This window comes from Netta rufina (genome assembly GCF_964035555.1).
Source record: "Netta rufina genome assembly, chromosome: 13".
NCBI lineage: Eukaryota > Metazoa > Chordata > Aves > Anseriformes > Anatidae > Netta > Netta rufina.
Window position 1 is genome coordinate 9,818,323 of NC_140136.1, and position 18,923 is coordinate 9,837,245.

General features: G+C 44.2%; 1 protein-coding gene across 1 annotated transcript in view; it reads left to right on the top strand.

Moving 5' to 3' along the window:
• The window catches only part of WTIP (WT1 interacting protein), a 77,998-nt gene that overhangs the window by 14,721 nt on the left and 44,354 nt on the right, over positions 1 to 18,923 (top strand). The window contains exon 2 of the mRNA XM_084294790.1: positions 11,427 to 11,528. Within this exon, the coding sequence (XP_084150916.1) occupies positions 11,427 to 11,528 (102 nt within the window). The remainder of the gene's footprint in view (positions 1 to 11,426; positions 11,529 to 18,923) is intronic.

Genomic DNA, 18,923 nt, shown 5'->3' on the forward strand with positions numbered 1-18,923 from the left:
ACTGATGGCTTTGTTTTTCTTGCTTGGTTTGAGGAGACATCTCTCTTCTTGGCTATTGTGGACAACAACTAGAGGAGATATGTTGTGGGTGATACTAGATTGAAACACAATCTGCTTAATGGAGGTTAAACAATGATTCCTTCTATACACTGGACAAATAACTCATCTCCCAAAATAATAAAATCCATCTCTCAAAAGCACCAGTAGGAGAGGCAGGGAGCATGTAGGCACCAGCTTAGTAATGACTGGACTTTGCTCTTAACCTGACAAAGACAGCCCAGTGGGGAGATTCTTCATTGATTTAGTAAAAGCTCCCCTTATTTCCATGGATATAATTACAGAAGAGGCTGGATTCATCTGGAAACAAAGGCTCTAGTAATCAATAAGAAAACAAAACCAAATACACTACCTCTTTTAGCTAGTTTTCAGAAGGAGTTTTGTGGATATTTTTTTAAGGGGACATTTGTAAATATATTTCTTAGTGGATGCAGTGAAAGGAAAGGTTCCAGAAGGATCTACCTGAAATTAAGGGAAGGTTGTGTTCATTTGCACTGCAGTGTTTGTCAAGTGACAGCGAGCATCACAACTGAGATACACACGCCAGTCCTGAATGACCGACCTGGTCTCAGCCAGTCTGGGCAGCGGTGGTTGTAGTGCCTGCTTCTTAGGTGGACCCTTCTGAAACTTAAGAGGCTGCCAAGAATTACTGTGTTGATCATAATCAGCTGCCAATTATCTTTTATTCTTTTTGTCATGATCCTAAAGTGAACCCCTGCTCTAATGGGAAGTGCTCGGCACTGGTGGGGTTTCCACCTGCTCTGTAACGATGAGCAGACAGCTCAGCTGAAGTGGTTACTGCTCGCTATCTCTCCTCTGTGTTTTGCTGAGTATTTTAATTAAAACCAGATAGGAAACTTGTTCGCAGGTTCCAATTTTTAGTGATTTCACCTGCTGTTGAAAATTTTATCAAGACATACCACTGAAGGGATGATGTAAAGAGGAATGAATGTTCCTTTTAGCTGCTATGAATAGAGCCTTCTCATATCAGTTAAGCGGTGAGTTTCATTATTATTTTAATTATGAGAGGATTACACATTTCTGTTACTTCTTAGCTGGTCCTCTAAGACGTAATTAACTAACATTTCACCACTTTGTGTAACCTTTCCAGAGGGCAGGTTTGACTGATAAACTGTGTAAGATCACATTTATTTGGAGATTTTTACTGAAACTAACAAAGTGGAAAATTGCCTTTCTAGCCCTTCCGTCTCTTCTGTCTGCTCATTCTTTCCCTGGTTTTGCATTTTTTGCTTCCTCTAAATAGTTTTAATGAATAATTGTCTGAGAGGTGTTTGCTCCACTGCGCTTTAGTAGTGTTTCTGTAAGCATTACTACAAGTGAAGCTGTAACTCCTTTCCTGTCTGGTGGCCATCGGTGGAGCTGATTCGTTGCTCACTAAATGGGAGCTGTCTGGGTAGCAGGGTGCTGTGCTGTGGGGCGGGACTGGGAGAGAAGGCACACACCTTGCTCACTGCTTTGACTTGATTCTGCCTGACATCCTGCTTCATGAGAAATGGAGTCCTCGTTCTAAAATTTGGCTTAAAAAAGAGGATGTGGGGTAAGTGTGGAGAGAGCCCCAGTGCTAGTTCTGGAGCAGGCCTGCTGTAACGTGTGGTCGGGCCCCCAGCACCGAGGGCTGGCTGGCAGCTGCCCACATCTGCCTTGTGAAGACAGTGCTCGCTAGGCACCAGCTCACCAGTGCTCTGCACAGGGATCCTTTCTGAAGGGAATTCCTCTCATCCCTCAAGCAAATAGACTTCGACATCAGCCGTCTCTGTGCCAAGCTGCTGTTGCAGGACACGTGTTCTTTAATAGAAGCAGCTTAGCACTTTGGTAAGTAGTTGCAGGTTTCTCTGTAGACGTGGTGGGCTGGGCTTTGGCTGCAGGTGCAGTGGGCAGGTGGTGAAAAGAGCAGGTTATGCCAAAACCACATTGTAGTTGGAGTTTGTCATTTGTCACGTCAACGTGGTCAGCGGTTTGTAGTTCTCCTCTGTGCCCAGTTTTTGCAGAGGAGCCCAGGCATTTCTGCCATCGGTTTGTCCATGCCAGTATAAAAGTTGGGTGGTGGCAAAGCCAAGCAAGGTTGTAGGCCTGCGGTCTTGTAATTCTGGATGATGGTTTGTCACTAGTTGAGAGATGGTACAGAACAGATGGTGAACACAGTCCAAAGTGTGCGTACAATTTACTTGAATGCTGTAACCACGTCCATTTCCCTGCTCTTTCATCTGGGGAAACTGTCTCTGTTCTTCATCCCCATTTTCTGTCCTTTTATATCCTCTTTGTTCCCATTTTGCATCAAGATGAGTGAGACAGTGAGAGACAAAGCAGGGAAAGAGGGACGTTAGTGAGTGTGATATTAGTGCATTCCTGGATCGTTGAGCAGTGCTAGACTGGACGTAGATCGTGTGTTCACATTTCTTTTGAATTAGCCAGACAGACCACGTACCCTGCAGTTCATGCCAGCTGCTGGAGAGCAGGCTGTTACCTGATCCAGAACAGGCAATACCTGATCCAGCAAAAAGTCAAAGCAGTCCAGACAGTTGATACCTGACCTAGCAGAAATCATGCCAATACAAAGTTAGCCATCAGTACTTTACATTGTGTAGCTTCTTTTTTATACAGCACTGAGTTGTAAAGCTGGTTCTATTCCATCACTGGAGCATGGCCTCATCTGTTGCACCGACACTGCCCATTTCAAGGGACAGGCTGCTATGGAGTGAAGTGAGATTTGCTGACTCTGAAGGGTCTGAACAGTGCTGGCTGGCTTTGGAGAGCAAGTCACAGAAGATGGAAATTGAGCTCAGGTCTAGCATGGTTATGCAAAGCTCAGAATTATCCTCTGGGAAGAATCATTGCAACCAGGAGACTGACACACAGAGTTAAACAATGCTACTTTTCTGCCTTTGGTCTGTGTTGGAGAGCAGCCGAACGTGTGGGACTGGCTGGGTTTGTAGAAGACTCACTCATATTTTGCAGTGGATGTTGGTGGTATGTTCCCTTTCGGATTATTTTTTTCGTTTCCAGTTGGATCCATAGGAAGGAAATGAGCCTGTATATATAGCATTTAGTGTTACTCTTTCCCAGGGGACAGGGAGGTGAAGAAAGCAAAATTAGAATATCCTGTTTACATGTTGCCAGTGCTGTATTTGACCAGCTGTCTTCAGGGGTTTTGTCTTGCTAGATCAGGCACGCTTTTCTTATGGTCTGAGAGGCTTCCTGTCCTGCTGGAAGAGGAGCTCCGCTGTTTGCTCTAGCATTGAACTCCTCCCTGCGCCTCACTGCCTGATGAAGGACTAGGCTTTGCACTGCAGGCAGGGCAGGGAAAATGGGACTTGCCAGAATAGTTACATGTATTGTAGAATTAGAATGTTTCATGAGCTGGAGGTGTGAGAAGCCTACAGCAAATGACTTTCTGAAATTGCTATCCTTGGATGCCCTTATAGGAAGGTATGTTCCACCCTCCCCACCGTGTTTCGAAAGCGTCCTTGAGTCACTTCGCTTGCAGTGACTTAAACCTCCAATCAGTTTGTTGGCTTTTTTTTTTTTTTTTTTTTTTTTTTTTTTAAGGTCACTGAGGTTTTCAGGTGATTTCCAGCTTTCCTTGAGTGAATAGTTCTGTCTCTTTAAACAGTGTTGTATCATACTTACCAATGTGCATGCTTTTTATTTAAGCAAACCTGTTTGTACTTCTGGAAACGACAACCTCCATGTTGGAAGGTGACACCGATGACTGTGGCACCTTAGCGGGGTAGGTGGTAGAAGCAGGGGGCTGATGTCAGTGCATAACGCTGGGGCAGTGCTCATGGAAGGAGCTGTTGAATTTGTAACCCAATGTGGTTATATAATGTCATGCCTTTTCCAGAATGTCATGCTCGTTCTGGAAATAGACCATTATCTAAGAAAATAGAAAAGTGCACCTGGAAACTTTTTGACTAGTCTCCCTGTTTAATCATGAACCCATTTTAAATATGTCAAGGAAGGCAGCTGTAATATATGACCTTTTTCTGCCATATATTAGCGATGACTCATACAGGCGATGTCAGGAGAATGCAATGAAATGTCTCTCCAGCCTGACCTGTGTGCAGCTGATGTTTCCAGGTCTGACATGCTGGGTAGTTCAGCGTATTTGGGCTGCACTGCTGGTGTTTTCAGTGTCACCGGAACTTGGCTGTACAGATTCTTTGGAGCTCAAGTATTTAATTGATTATCTCTCCAGTGCTATCTCAGAAGGCTTAACTGTCTTTTCTTTGAAGACTGCATAGGTGTCAGTGGCTCCCCTTTCCTGTGTAAAGGAGCCAAGACTCAGAAGCTAAACAACTTGCTGAACGCCCCCAGCACTCTCATGTACCACCTTCCAAAAAAAGAAATATGCTCAGGAGCACCGGGGAGCTTTGGGTGTTGCTTTGGAGCTTTTGGATTAGATCTTTCTGGGCTGAAACTAGGATCTTCAGGAGCATAAGTTGTTCCCACTGTATGCGTGACTCCTTTGCCTCTCTGTTGGATTTGCCTGGCCAGAGGCAGCTCCTGGATGCGGTGGTGTGTCCTTCCCTGCCAGCAGTCACACAAGCTCAGGTTTTTGCTGGCCTCAGCCTGTTTTCATCAGATTGCTGCTACCACTGTGCTGGAAATTGCCACTCCTCAAGCGATCTGATTGTGTGTTCACGCTGCATGATGTGTCAGGTGAAAAGAGCCAAGGTAAGCATTTTAAGCTGAAAGGCCTTGTTGACCTGGGCCCTTTGGGGTGAAATAGGATGGCTGGGAGCAGACCCAACCAGCTCTGCTGGTGGATCTAAAGGGACAGTAATGCCTTGTCACAGCGTGCTGGTGAACAGCTGGAGTTAGGTGTGGTACGGCACCCACATAAACCCTGTAAATGTAGCTGTGGTAGGATGTGTGTCTAGGGAGGTGGAGTGGGATGCGGAAGGGGTTTTATAGACAAACTTTCCCTGCAAGAGTTGGTTGTTCCCACTGGTGCTCTGCTTTGCTCACAGCTGTACATCTCCATGCTTTGATAATTCCAGTAATAACAAGGTGCTTTTTAGAATCAGCATTGTCTTTTTTTTTTTTTTTTTTTTTTTTTTTTTTTTTTTTGCCCCCCCAGTAATGCAGTTGAAATTATTTGTAAGTCCCCTTGTGCTTCTACTTGCGGTTATCAACTTGGGCATGAAGCTTGAGCAGTCAGCTGAGCTCTGAATCAGGCAGAGCAGCCCACAAGAACATTTTGGTCTTCCAGTTCGTTGCCTCACTAGCAAAAGATCCTTCTATAAATGCCAAGTGAGAAGTATAAATCATCCTGGAACTGCCATGCACTAAATCAAGAAGCAGAGAAATGAATGAATATTTGTAAACCAAGTGTCAGTGTAAGTACAACATTGCGGAGAACAATAGCCCTGTGATATGCCCTGTGCTGTCGCGAGGCTCCATGGCAGAGTGAGATATCCGCACAAAAGAAAGTTATGCAGAGGCACGCCCGCTGCGGCCAAGGCAGGATGAACTCTGTGCAGATAGTGTCAGTAATTTCATGGTTCAGAGCAGTAATTTCACATACTGTATGAAGCAATAAGCATTTGCTGTACTAGCTTCAGGCTTTCACTGTGTGATTGGGTGGATCGACTTTAACAGTAACAAAAGCCTTCCAGTTTCTAGCAGCTGCTAATCAGAGCTGATAGCGACTCCCATGACATTACCCGCTCTGCGATGCTGACCTGGAGCTGCCGAGATTTAATTCACCAGCACAGAGATTTGCTGAGTTTATAGCTGCTAGAATACAGAATCAGGGAGGGTGGTGCCAGAGTCATTTCTACAGCCTTCTGTCATTTCAAACTTGCACCCATCACTTCACCCTGTGTCTGAAACCTTGGAAAGTTTCCAGCCAAACAGAACAGCCGATGTATTTAAGCAGGCTGGAATAGGCAGATGCCAAGCCCTGCCAACCTGCTGGCAGCACAGATTCCTTCAGGCAGGTAAAGCTCGGCTCCAGTGTCCTGATCTGCAGTGCTGTGCCTGGAACTGGTCCCAGCAACTCTTTTCCTGACTCTGACCTTTCCCACCAGCTTTGTTCTATGCAAGACACAGCCTTGTTAAGTAACATGCAGAGCGAAGGTATTTTTTTTCCAGGAGCTGAAACTTGAACATAGTTTGCTTCTACAAAACTCTTCACTGAATGTCTGTTCCATTTTCTGAGTAAGTTCTCTGCACCAAACCTGTAAACTGAGTAAGAGCTCCTGCAGTATGAGGGCACAGAAGTGATAGAGATCTTGTCAAGTTGGCATGTAAGTGTTTTGAGCCTGAGTAGTAGTTTACTGATGACGTTTTTTATGATCTTTCTGTGAGGAGGAAAACTAGGTTGGGGATGATGTCAATAAGGTTTAATAATGACAGCAAGGAGCCTTCTGGTCTTGTTTTGCTTAAGCTGGGACTTGTATTAGGTGGTGTTGTGACCCATTTCTCCCCCCTGGTTTAACCTGCTCCAGTCCTGTGTGTGTGTACCTGCAAACCAGGGCTGTGCTGCTGGCTGGGGCCAGGTCCCTCCCGGCCATGAGGTGTCGGGACTCCAGCTGTGGACAGGCTGTGTCTGGGGAGGGAGTTCAAAATGCTTACCTGAGCATTTCCCACTTGTCTCAGTCTGTTACTTTCAACTTTAAATCAAGTTGAGATCTCTTCTGATCTTCCCACTGGGGAAAGCTTCCCCAGGTAAGGCAGCTTACCCAGATGGTGGCTCCCTCATATCTATCCCAAAAAGGGTAAGCCCAACTCTTCATGCAATTATGTTGCTGCTGAGTGTGTCCAGAGTATAATTTTTAACTTGCATGTGTCATATTTCTTGTTGGGTAATCAAACCCTGAAAATTTTGCCAGGATAGGTGACAAATTCAAGCCCTTTGGTGAGAGCTCCCAGTGATGGCAAGGGCTGGGGTGCAGAGGGTTCCCAGCTCCTCCCTGCCTGCTGCAAAGAGCCTCTGCCCTTGTCCTGTGTAGGTGCCTTGTTTTTTCTATCAGGCTCTGACTGGGGGATGACGTGTGCATTGGAACATCCCTTCTCCTGTGTGTGTTGGAAGGAAGGGAGCATTTTTCTCTGCTGAGGTCACCTCGCGGCATCCGGAGCTGCTGCAGCCCAGGATGTCTGCACAGTAGCCACTGTCAGCTCAGGCAGGTAGCGCTGCGGCACGGCTGGCCAGCTCAAGGCACCTTTGATGCTTCCCTATTTACCCAGCTTCTTAGCAGAACAGTTCTTAAAGGTAATAACAACATCCTGTGCAAAACCTGCCCAGGTGTGAGAGGCTGCAGAAACACCTCCAGTGGGCTGCGGCTCACGGATGGCTAGTGCAGCCCCTCCGCAGTCCTGCCTTCACAGCTGGCTGCAGTTCAGTTTCTTTGTTCTTCCTGATTCATGGCTGTAGGTTTTCATTCCCCACATCTTGAGTAAGCCAAAATTATAGAAAATTTGTTGTGGATGTTTGTAGAGATGGTCTTTCCCTGTGAGAATAGAGAAAATGGGACTTTGCAGCAGCCCAAGGGTAGATTTCACCCACCCTCTTCCCAGCCCTGCAGCATGAACAAAACAGCAGAGGCAGGGAGGGATTCATCTGTGCCATGTGTTAGTTGTTAATTTTAGCTTTACCATAACTCTTGACGACAGGGTATGGTTGTTTCCTACTGTAGGCAGCATGTAGCACTTATCCTGGAGATACGGTGTGGCTGTAAGGCAGTAAAGCTGCAGCTCATCCCTGAGCTGTGGCGTGCTGTCAGGAATGCGATAGCCAGATTCTCCCTCTGGCTCGTGCAACTGCTGCTTGCTGAAGTCGAGGGGGCCATATGGTACCATTTTTCTTGTAGTTGTGCTAAAGCATTGACTCAGGTTAAGTGAGGATGGAATTAGGTGCAGGCTGAGTTCCGCGGGTGCATGAGGACAAAGCCCAGCCAACAGGTTATTGTACATCTGCCGTTATATGTAGGACCTCTCACCTCTTGGCTACTGCCTTTTTCCTAAATCTGGGTGAAATCTATATGAAGTACCAGTCTGCAACCTGTACTGAATGGTCAAAAGGACACTGCAAAGGCTTGTCAGGAGAAAGATCATCCCTGAACTTGATGTCTAGGTCCCAAACTTCTTCAAATGTGTAGGCTACTGCAAGGAACTCTTACCCCGATGTTACAGCAGGCTTACTGCATAGCTGTAAGGTTTTCTTTAGGTTGCTGCAGGTCCCTTTGCCCATTATTCTGTGTCATGTTGTAGTCTCTCGGGTCTTGGAGCAAAATCAGTGACTGCAACAGAAAATACATGTCTAGGCTAGTTACAACTTTTGTCTTATTTTCTTGTGGTACTTTTATCAGGATTTGCTAATGTGTGCGCCAGCCGGAGAGCATTGCTGATCTGGTGGCTCTATTGCTGTACGGTACAGTCAAGCCCAATGAAGTGGGCAGGTTACGGGTGAGGGGGGTGCAGGCAAAATGCTGCAGCTCACTCTAGTAGGGACTTTCAGGGAGCTCCTTCTCTTTCTGGCATTGCTTTTTTATTGATGAGGTTTTGCTGAGGTCCACAGTGGGTTTATTTCTTTTTCCTCCCCAGTTTTGGTTAAATACTGTGTAAGGATAGGAACCTCAGCTAAAGAAGGCTGCAATGTTGTGCTCCAGCTGAGTGAACCTTTATGCAGAATTAGTGTATGTGAAAGACCTTGTAATGTCTTTTTCCCAGCTGAAGAGAGAGACCAGCGCTGTAGGAGAGTTGACCTGGGTGAAAATGCAGCAGTTGGTGTGCTAAGGATCTGGAGGTACCATGGCTGCTTCAAGTCAAGGCAGTGCGAGGGGCAAGGAGTTGCACCAAGGCTGAAACACTTGACATGAAGTCACATAAAGTGAGGTGTCAGAAATGAGACGTGCTTGCTCTGTAACAGAACATTCTTCGCAGGCAGTTTAACAAGCTTTGGAAATAAATCTGGAAAAGAAAAGTGATGTAGCTGTTATGTCAAGGCTTTCACAAGCTTGCAATGTGCGGTCTGGGCTGTGACTGGTGGAAAACCAGACCTGAACAGCCGTGTAATCAGTGCTTTTCCTAGGCAGTTATGAGCTCACTGTATGCTCACACCACAGCTGCGTATATATTTTCCAAAGTACACTTTTGGAATTATACATGTGCCTTCTTAGTATGCTAATGGTCTCTGTGGTCATTTATTCCTGGAGCTAATGACTGGTCTTTTAGAGAAAATGAGTTAACAAACTGACAGCTGCTCTTAACGAACCACTTGCTGCAAAGGCCAATGTAAGTTTAACATTCACAATAAATCCTTTTGCTTCTGACGGTTCAGTGGAGCAATGGCAAAGAAATTAGGCAATAACTTCATTTATCAAAGAGGCTTGTGGCTGCAGTAGATTAGTGCATGAGAACTCAGAGAGATGTCAGAATTACAGATTGGATTTCTGCTATCCTCGGAGTAAAATTAGGTGTAAATAGGAGAAGGTAGGTTTCTGTGTAACCTCCCAGCCAGGCTAGCAATAGCCATCTGTCTTAGGTAAACATTGGGTGTGACGAGATGGGCAAGAAAGGTGCAGACAGCTGGGGAGCTCTGAAAGAGCTCCCTTCTGGCTCCATTACCAAGAGTAGGCAAATATTGTATCATGACCTTACGCTAAAACCGCTCATTTCAGAAGTGAAGGCCATCTGCTCTGCTCTGCCTCTCCTCTCTCCGAGGCAGGGAGGGACCACAGTTGTGTCAGGGCTCGTAGCACGTGAGGAGGCACAGCAGGTTTGTGGGTTGCTCTGACTGCCTGGCTGGTCGCAGTGCAGGTGCTGGGATGCATTCTCCGATCAGTGTCCCCAGTAATCAATAGCCATCTTTCAGCAGCAGTTAACCATTAACTCATGGCAAATAGCAGACCTTTTTCATAACCTTTGGCTACAAATAAATAAGTAGACATAAGACAACAAATATGCTGAAATTTCAATGTCCTGTGTCAGAGCTGAGCTTGTCTAAGGACCAGAATATTTTCCCAACACTTTGTTTGCAGTGAGCTGATGGATGTAGCTGACAGCTGGTTCAGGGTTACAGGCTTAGCTTGGGACATTGGTATCTTAACAATGTTAACTTTAATTAACTTTGGGCTTTTTTTTTTTTTTTTTTTTTTTTTTTTTTTTTGCTATTTAAGTTTCTACCAGCTCATAATGTATTAATATTATATAAATATTTGTATTTTCTGTGTGTGTGTGAATGCATGTGTTTGTGAAATGTTCACAGCACAGCAGGGGAAAATTCTGGGTGATCAAAGCCTGATTTTGTAGTTCTTGATTTGCTAGACTTTCAAGTGTATTAGTGCGTGCATCTGTAGAAAGAGGGCCTCAAACAGCATGAGCACAACAGTTTCATTCAAAAGTTGCGTGATGCAGAAAACGCTTTTTTTTTCCGCTGTAGTACTTCCAGTATCACACAGCTTTGTTTTGAGATGCACTGTACAGCAGCAGTCAGAGACCAGTGGACATCTCTGATAAAATTAGCATTCTTGAGTATGTGGAAGGATACAGATTCTCCAGCATTTCATTTCCTCCTTGTAGTGAGTGCCCTGTGTGGGACCAACAGCTGAATTTGCCAGCACTGTGTTGGCTCTTTGTACTTTGATCTCCTGCAGACTATATGAGAGGCATCCCCAGCTTCCCCAAGAGCAGGCTCAAGCAGTGAAGGTGAATTTCTGACCACACCGCAAAAGTGCTGGATGGGCTTCTTGCCCTTAGACCATAAGGAAGGGAAATGCCTTGCTCTTCTGTTTTTGTAAGCTCCCAGGTTATGCTTACGAGGTTGCTTATTACTATTTGTGGAAAATTAATTAATAAATCCAATGGACAAGACCCATTTCCCTGTGCTGCATGGCTCCCACCGTGGACCAGCACTGCTGATGTATCGTGGTTCTGGAGAGGGTCAAAGAGAAGAAATGTTTTGATTTTGGACCTGATTGTTTCAACCTGATTGGTTGTTTCATTAGTGATTATTGAATGTAATATGGTAGAGCACTTAGTTATGAAGATCTCACTAGATTATTTCTTCAGTAAACTGAGTTATTTCCAGAGGCCATGCAGATCTTCTGTTCTATTTGTGATTTCGCCTGTCTTTCTGGGATTTCTGTGTTTAGCCAGCCTCAGTCTCCATGTGTTGAATCGCCAGCAGAGGCTCTGCCCTCCCTTCCACTTCCCCCTTTTATTTTGGGTTAATTTCAATGCATCTATTTCACACAAGCTGCCTGCTGCTGACTTGAGTACTTGAATCTATTGATGTAGAGGAGCTCATTGATTTGCGGGTATTGTGAGTGCCATGAATCAATGGCCCTGAGCTGGTTTTAGAAGCTGCAGAGAATTCTAACATTTGTTCTGTTTCTTCTTTGTAGGTATCTGTATAAAATGTGGAAAAGGTGTGTATGGAGCGAGCCAGGCTTGCCAAGCAATGGGTAACCTCTATCATACCAACTGCTTCACGTGCTGCTCTTGTGGTAAGTCAGACTTAATGTAGCCTTATTAAGTGGCTTCCTTTTGTAATACGTACTCCTGTAGCAACCAGTGTGCAAGGTGAGACCTCATCTTGCTTGTTTCCTGGGGCAAAATTCCCATGCAGGAGTCCGGTTTCAAGAGTTGTTTTTTATTTACCATCTGTAAGTGTTCAATTTTTTTTTTTTCTTAAGTGACAGGCCAAAAAAGTAGTATTTGGTTGTTTTAAGGGCTGCATTTACAAAACGGCTTCAACCTGGCTTTTATAAGCACTACATACTTTAAATCACTTGTTTATGAAACTGTAATGCATACTTATTACTTTTACAGAAAAACAGTAAAATTTGTGCAGCCAAACCTATTTTCCCTCACTTTCTATTTGCAAATTCAGCTCCAGTCAATCACGTATTTGTAACTTCTGTGTGTATATAGTGCTCAAAAATTGTTTTCTTATGTTTGAAAGTGATAGAAACAAATAGAAATGGTGAGTTGAAACCCCTTGAGCTATTACAATGTTTTGATTTTTCAGAGGAGAGCTGTGCGGGTAAATCACTGTTTCCATGCTACTCTCAGAGCCTTTTCAGGTTCCTTTTTTCATTTGAATGTAAGAGTGATGCACTCTGTGATTTGAGGAAGTCATGGCTGTGCCAGGGAAAACAGGGCTTGGAAAATACAGGACAGCACTTTCAGAAGTGTTTCCTTTTAGTTGGGTGGCATTAAAGTGAAGTTGGAAACTTCCTCAGTGTCTTGTTTGAAAGTGCCAAGTGTGCTCGGATTCCCCACCAAGTTCAAGAGATCTCTGAGAATGCATTTTTGGAGTCAGGTAGCTTTCCTTGATACGGCCACACATTTACTTAGGTTGATAATATCTGCCTGGATATTGAAGACCTTGTTGTGATAAATATACGTTGCAAAAGATTTACCATGAGCAGAATGTGCCGAGTGTGAATTGTTTATAAAAAGGATTAATTAAGGATTAGAAAAAGAGTAAAAGATTATTGGCATAGAACTAAGTAAGTTTATAATGAAAAGAACCATTGTGAAGTTCACTTCTGAAAGGAGAAGTCTTGTCTTTTCTCCTGAGATATGTACAGATAAGTAAATATTTGTTTAAAGAAACCTACAACCTGAACGTAGAGTTCAGTGACCTTTATAAATCGCTCTGGACCATTACCAGGTTCTAGAATAAACTTGTCTCAAAGCTTCAGGGATCACTCATGACTTTGTTCAAGCCTGACACTGAATGAGTAGCTATTTTGTTGGCTCCCAGAGTAAACGAAGTGCTTCAGCATCCTGCTTAGCAGAGGATTACAAAATATGATATCGGATAATATCTATCCACTCATCGCCAACATTAACCTAGCCTAATTGCATGGGTGAATTCCAGCTTCCTCTGTGGGGCAGACTCTCTTTAAAAGTAGTCAGGATGTGTGTTTGTTGCCACAGGGGCCTGTACACAAGTGTCACACTCCTCCCCAGAAGAATAGGTAAGGGCTGGGGAATGTATTTTAACAGCAAAACACAATCCCAACTTAATTATCCAAAAGTACAATGAGCTTCTGTGACCATCCTGGTGAGGTGTGTGTGGCCAGTGTACATCTAACAGAGGGCGACTTGAGACATGCCCTTTTGGAGCGTAGCTCTGCCTCACCCCACCGTGCTGGTGGAGTTCTGTGATTCACACCACTTTCTGTGAGTCAGACACATGCATGCATGAGGAAACAGCGCTCCAGGTTGTCTCTGGGCTTCTCGCTGTGGTGGTCATGGGCTGGAGAGCACAGCTATCATCTGCCAGGAGGTTTTGCAAGCAAGAAGTGCTTGGGTTTCCTTCTGTCTGCAAGCTTTAATACGATCCTGGTGAAAGGGGAACGTGTGGGGCCTTTCTTATGTTAAGCACTGGAAGGTATCTAAGCTGTTAATATGGCAGCAGCAGGTGAAATACTTGATCAAAACTTATGGTCAACTGAGTCAAAAGCAGAGTTTTTCCTTTCAATTCAGCTCCTAAATAGCTCAAAGTGAGCACAGCCAGGATGGGGATGTTGCAGTAACTTCTGGGACAGTGCAGGTGGTAGATCCAGACCTTGGGGGTGAGGCATGCAGGTCACGTTTGTGGGAGCTGCATCCTGGAATGTGCTGCTGAGAAGGCTTTACTGGACATCTTGTATGAGCAACTGAATGCGAACTTCTCACAGTACTGGAGTTTATGAACGAGGGGTTCATTTTACCTTGAATGTGACCCAGCTGAGGGTTCTGTGCTCTAGTTTTGATGCTGGATTTCAGAAAGATGAGGAAAAACTGGACAGGATCTGATAGCAGGAGTTATGTGGGTGATAAAAGCCTGGAGAAAAGATAATCATGAGGGCCCAGTGTATTTTGAGTATCAGAAATAATAAAGGGGGAGGAACTTGGCTAGAGCTTGTAATCAGCTTTTACCAGGAAACAGCATTAGAAAGTGGTTTCATGCATACTAGAGGCAAATGCAAGACAGACTTCTTCTGGAAGCTGAAACCACACAATTCAAATAGGGAATCAAAGAGACATTTTATATAAGGAGGATGATTAATTGCTGGAACAAAACAGCAAGATAAGTGACAGATTGTGTGTTCTTCAGTGCTTTCAAATTAAGACCAAATGTCCCATTGGAAAGTGTCTCAAGTTGAGCCAAACTTTTTGATTCAACACACAGGTAACTGAGTGATAATTGATAATTAATGACCTTTGTTAGGCAGGAAGTCACATCCCACGGACTAATGTTCCTCCTGGCCATTACGGTCTATGCCTTTGACAGGAGAGTAGAGGAGCATATTAGTGGCTGCCTAATGCTGTTTCCATGCAGGTTCCTATTTATACTTGGAAATCTGAGATAAAGATTACAAGCTTGCCTTTTTTTTCCAGTTTTTCCTAAATAAGAAGAGTGATCCAAACTACCCTACAGCAGGTACCTTTGAGGATAACAGATCTAGAAAGTAAGTCAGTAACCAAAGAAGAAAAAATCCATACCTGAAGACATTTGATTTCGATAAAAGCCCACTATTTAACCAACAACAATTAAGTGTATTTTGCACTCCTGGGAAAAGCTGTGGTTTGGAGACCACTCAGACTGAAATGTGATGATGAGTAGGAGAGCCTCCAAGGTTCAGTGCTCAGCGGTGAGTGTTTTCAGCTCAGCAAGACAAGTGCTGTTAGGCAGATAAATGGGAAGAGACGGTCAGAACAAAACTCTGGCAGTCAGACTCCTTCCTTAGGTATCTCTTTAACTTTGGTTTCAGTGCTAAAGACGATCTGCCAGGGTACTGTGGTTGAAAAGGGCAGTGCATGGCAGAGTGGGCCATGCTGGGCCTTCCAAGGGGAGCACAGTGCTTTCCCCAGTGCTGCCCCTGTGGATGCCTGTCAATGTGTCACACAATTCCTGGAGAGAATGGGATCATTTGCTGGGACCAAATAGTTACATGCAGATCACTATCCTCAGCCTCTTACAGAAAACAACTGAAGTTTTTTAGGATGCTTTTTAAATGTAGGTTCAAATCTTCTTTTAGCTCTAATGCCAGAGAAAGTTCTTTTTAGGCCTTGATTCAGCAAAACGCTTAAACATGCTTGAATAAGTTAGATTATTCAAATGTAAGCATGCTTTGCTGAATCTTAAATAACAGAGATGGATTTAGGCAACAGTGTAGATTGTCCCTTCCGTTAAGTGTAAAATTTTACTTTTGGCAGGACTTCAGTTGCAAATTCTACTTATGGTAGACAAGCTGAAAAATGTCTGAAAAGCTCATCATCTAATTCCTCTTGGTAGTATTTCAGAGCATGGCAGGGTTTCCTGAAGGATAATTGCAATAATGCCAGGTCACCTGTGCCCTCAGTGAGGGTGGTTGGTTGGAGGAATTGATAGGATCTGTTTGATGCTTGTTACAGAAAATAACTTACCAGGCACCTCTAGGGTTCAGGGGGCGCAACAATGCTCAAATCATAGTGCCATCCACAGCATCTTTTCAGGCTGGATATTTTAATCTAGTGGCAATGATTGTAGAAACTGCAGTAAGATAGGCCTCTATGGTGAGGAGGTACCAGTTTGATATTTGTTACTTTCAGGTGGTACTTGCAGAGCTAAGGGCTTGATGTCTCAGTCTCTAAAAGCTGAGATGTATTTTACTGTGAAAAGCAGGGACACATTCTGTTCTTGAAGGCAAATGTTTGAGCATGCCATTCGTCTTTAATTTGCACTTTTGCCACTGGTTTTAAGGCACAGGAAATCACTGCAAGATCAATCAGAAGCCTAAAGCAAACTGTATAATCCCGAAGGTATGCAGCTCATTTCTTACCTAGTAGGTATTGATTGGACTGGAGAACACATGGGGTTTTTTTGCAGCAGTTTAATTTTAAGGGACAGCTCGTGAAGGTATCACAGTTCAGCTGATTACCGACAGTGCTGCTACTGCATCAGCATTAGCGTTTGTCCAGACTCCCCCAAATTCATTGCTACAAGCTCTAAGAGAAGGATTACAGTGAAGGTTGACAGCACGCTCATTTTAAAAGGTCCAAGTGGGACGACTGTAGCAGTAGGTACTGTTGCCCTGAAGGTATAAAGCACAGTTGTGAATTAGCCCATGCCCTCCAGCTGGTGTAGAAGGGGAATCAGTTCGTGGCTGTAGATGCAACCTTTCTTTACACTTGTATTACATCTCGGAGACAACAGCTGCCTTCTTGCTGAGGCCACTGATGGCTACTGTATGTAAATGTGTATTAATAGAAGGTTGATTGTGTCCCTGCTTGTACTGAGAAGCTCCTTGTGACACTGCAAATGTCCTTTTGCGTATTTGCTGCCCCTGGTTGACCCTTTGTTTGCTTTTGGCGGTGGTAAGGCACAGAACATCTTAAGGTAGCTGAGTTTTTAAAAACAAAACACACATGCAAAAAACTACCAACACAAACTGAACAAAAATAAAACAGCAAACTTCCCAGTGGAAGGTTTGTTTTGGTTTTCAATTCATATTTGTCCTGTCCCTCACAGCATATTTATAAGTCTAGTGTGAGTCACAGCATCCAGACTGCACTATTGCCAATACTTGATTTGGAATTTTAAATCAGATCTCTGTGAATGCAATGTTCATGTAGAATAAAACAATTTAGCGTCAAATCTGATCTCTGTACTGTATGTCCACTGACGTTAGGGTTGGCTGTTAGTGGTACAAATTTGTGTTGGCTTTTAACTCTTCAGTGCCTTGTGGCCAAATCTCAGGTGAGTGAGTTGTAGCTTCAGTATCTGTTCATCTGCCTGCTGCTGTTCCATGCAGCTCTTTTGAGCGGTGAGAAAAAACACTGAGGATGTGTTCGGCAGAGGAGCTAATGAATATTGCTTCAAGGGGTACATTGCTGTGCAGTGAAAGTCTACTGGGAAGCTCATGTCCTCGCACACTTCTCTCTGCAGTTTTCTAACCACATGCTGTCAGGCCAGAGCAGACTGGAATTTTGGGATTTTTGGTCTGTAATCCTGCCAGAGCCATTGGCTAATACCTGGTGCTTAGGGGAAGACAAGCTGGCGGGTGATTCAGTGCTGTGCATGTGGGAACATTCCTCCCCGACCCCCGTGGCCTGGAGCGTGAGAGCTGGATGCCCTGAACTTGCATAACTGCAATTGTTACTCATCCCCGACTCAGACCCCGTGTTCGGATTGGATTTACGGCCACCTGAATGTTTGGTGATTTCCAAGCCATAACTGGAGCTGGCAGGAGCTCCTGATGCTCTGTGTGTGAGGCGGTTATTTTGAGGAATGATTCACTGAGGAAGCCAAATGCTTTGGAGAGGTGTGAGTTCAGTTAAGAAAAAGGGTTTGTGAAACACTGGTCTTTCAGGGGCTGCGTATGCTGCTACGACAGCAGTTTGTGTAGCTGTGTAACAGACAACTCGCAGCGTTGCTCCAGGAGTGCAGAACTCTGCCTGAGTCATTCTGCCTCTTTGGGATAAGTTACAGCCTGCACATAGCCCCGTGCTTTCAGTTCTAACACCTATCAAGATGGATAGTGAGAAGTTATTTCAGGTATGTCTGTAGCTGCAGTCCCAGACATACCCATTAATGCAAAACTCACCAAAAGGGAGGTACTTTTTTTTTTTTTTTTTTTAAAAAAAAAAAAAAAGGGCAGTCAGGTCATAGAGATGACAGTTGGCTTCAGACATTTGGGTTTACTTTGCGCAAGACTCTGAACCATGAATGAGTCTTAGCAAAGGAATGTAATCTTGGTTCCTGGTAGTTAACAGTCAGGCTTGGACACCAGCCCCTGTAAGAGCCCGAGTACCTTTGGGTACTGAATGGCAGGAAAATATTTCCTTTATCTTACCCTTGTTAATCTGATAGTTCTCCAGGCTTCAGAGACATCAGAAGGGATGGGGAGTGGGTTATCAGGTGTGTGAGATGGAACTGGCAGAGGAAACTCTCCTCTGTGTAGAATGTAGTTAGCTGTGGGCATAGGCTTTTTGTGGCATTTTCCTTTTTTTCTTTCAAGTTGTAGTTCACAGCGTTGCCTATTGCTTTGTGCCTCGGCTATGCGTTGGTCTGACACAGCGCTGATGGAAGTGCTTGCCTTCAGATAGATAGACCAGTCCCTTGACTGTGTCCCTTCTACAGATGATAGGTGCTCTGTCATGAAAGGTTTTCCTTCCTGTGGCTGCTTGAAATCAAGTTAGTTCAAATGTAAGTTAGGACCTGTTTTTTAAGGGCAACTCATCTGATCAGTCTAGTGCTGGGCCCTTGCTTTCAGGGCGACACCTCAGATGCTCGAAGAGAAACGTGTATAGTTCCCTTCACACAGTATTGCTCTCCTGAGTAGCTAGCCAACAGAGAGATGGGAAACGTTTCAGTCCTCCGTTTCTGATTATAAGAGGGCATGCGATGAATAGTTGGTGGCTGGTTTGTCTGTCTCCTTGTTTCCTTGAAAGGTATTAATTGCATTCTGCTATTAATTATTCTAGCATTAAATCCATGGCATTTGATGTTTTTTTTAATTGGTGGGGGTTGCCTGGCAACTGATAGTGGAAACTTTTCTCTGCATTGCTTGACTGACCATAGATGTATTCCTCCCAAAATATTTTTGTATTAATAATGTGGAACCAATCACAGACAGTGCCTGTGATCCTTTCGGGGTTTGGAAAATATGTAAAATGCAAAAAATATATGCTAAGAAGGCTTCTGCCTCTGTTTCTTATTTGTAAGAGCTATGGTAAATACTAGAGGGAATCTAATCACTTATGTAACTTTGTTTGGAATGCCACCTATTGTTTCGCATAACAAGATTTGCAAAAATTACCCTGATTCCTTATCAACATCTATTATCTGCAGCTCTTGATTGTCTTAGAAGCCCAGATCGCTGCTGTTTTTTCCATCTTTCCATTCTGCTCTTTCTTGCCTT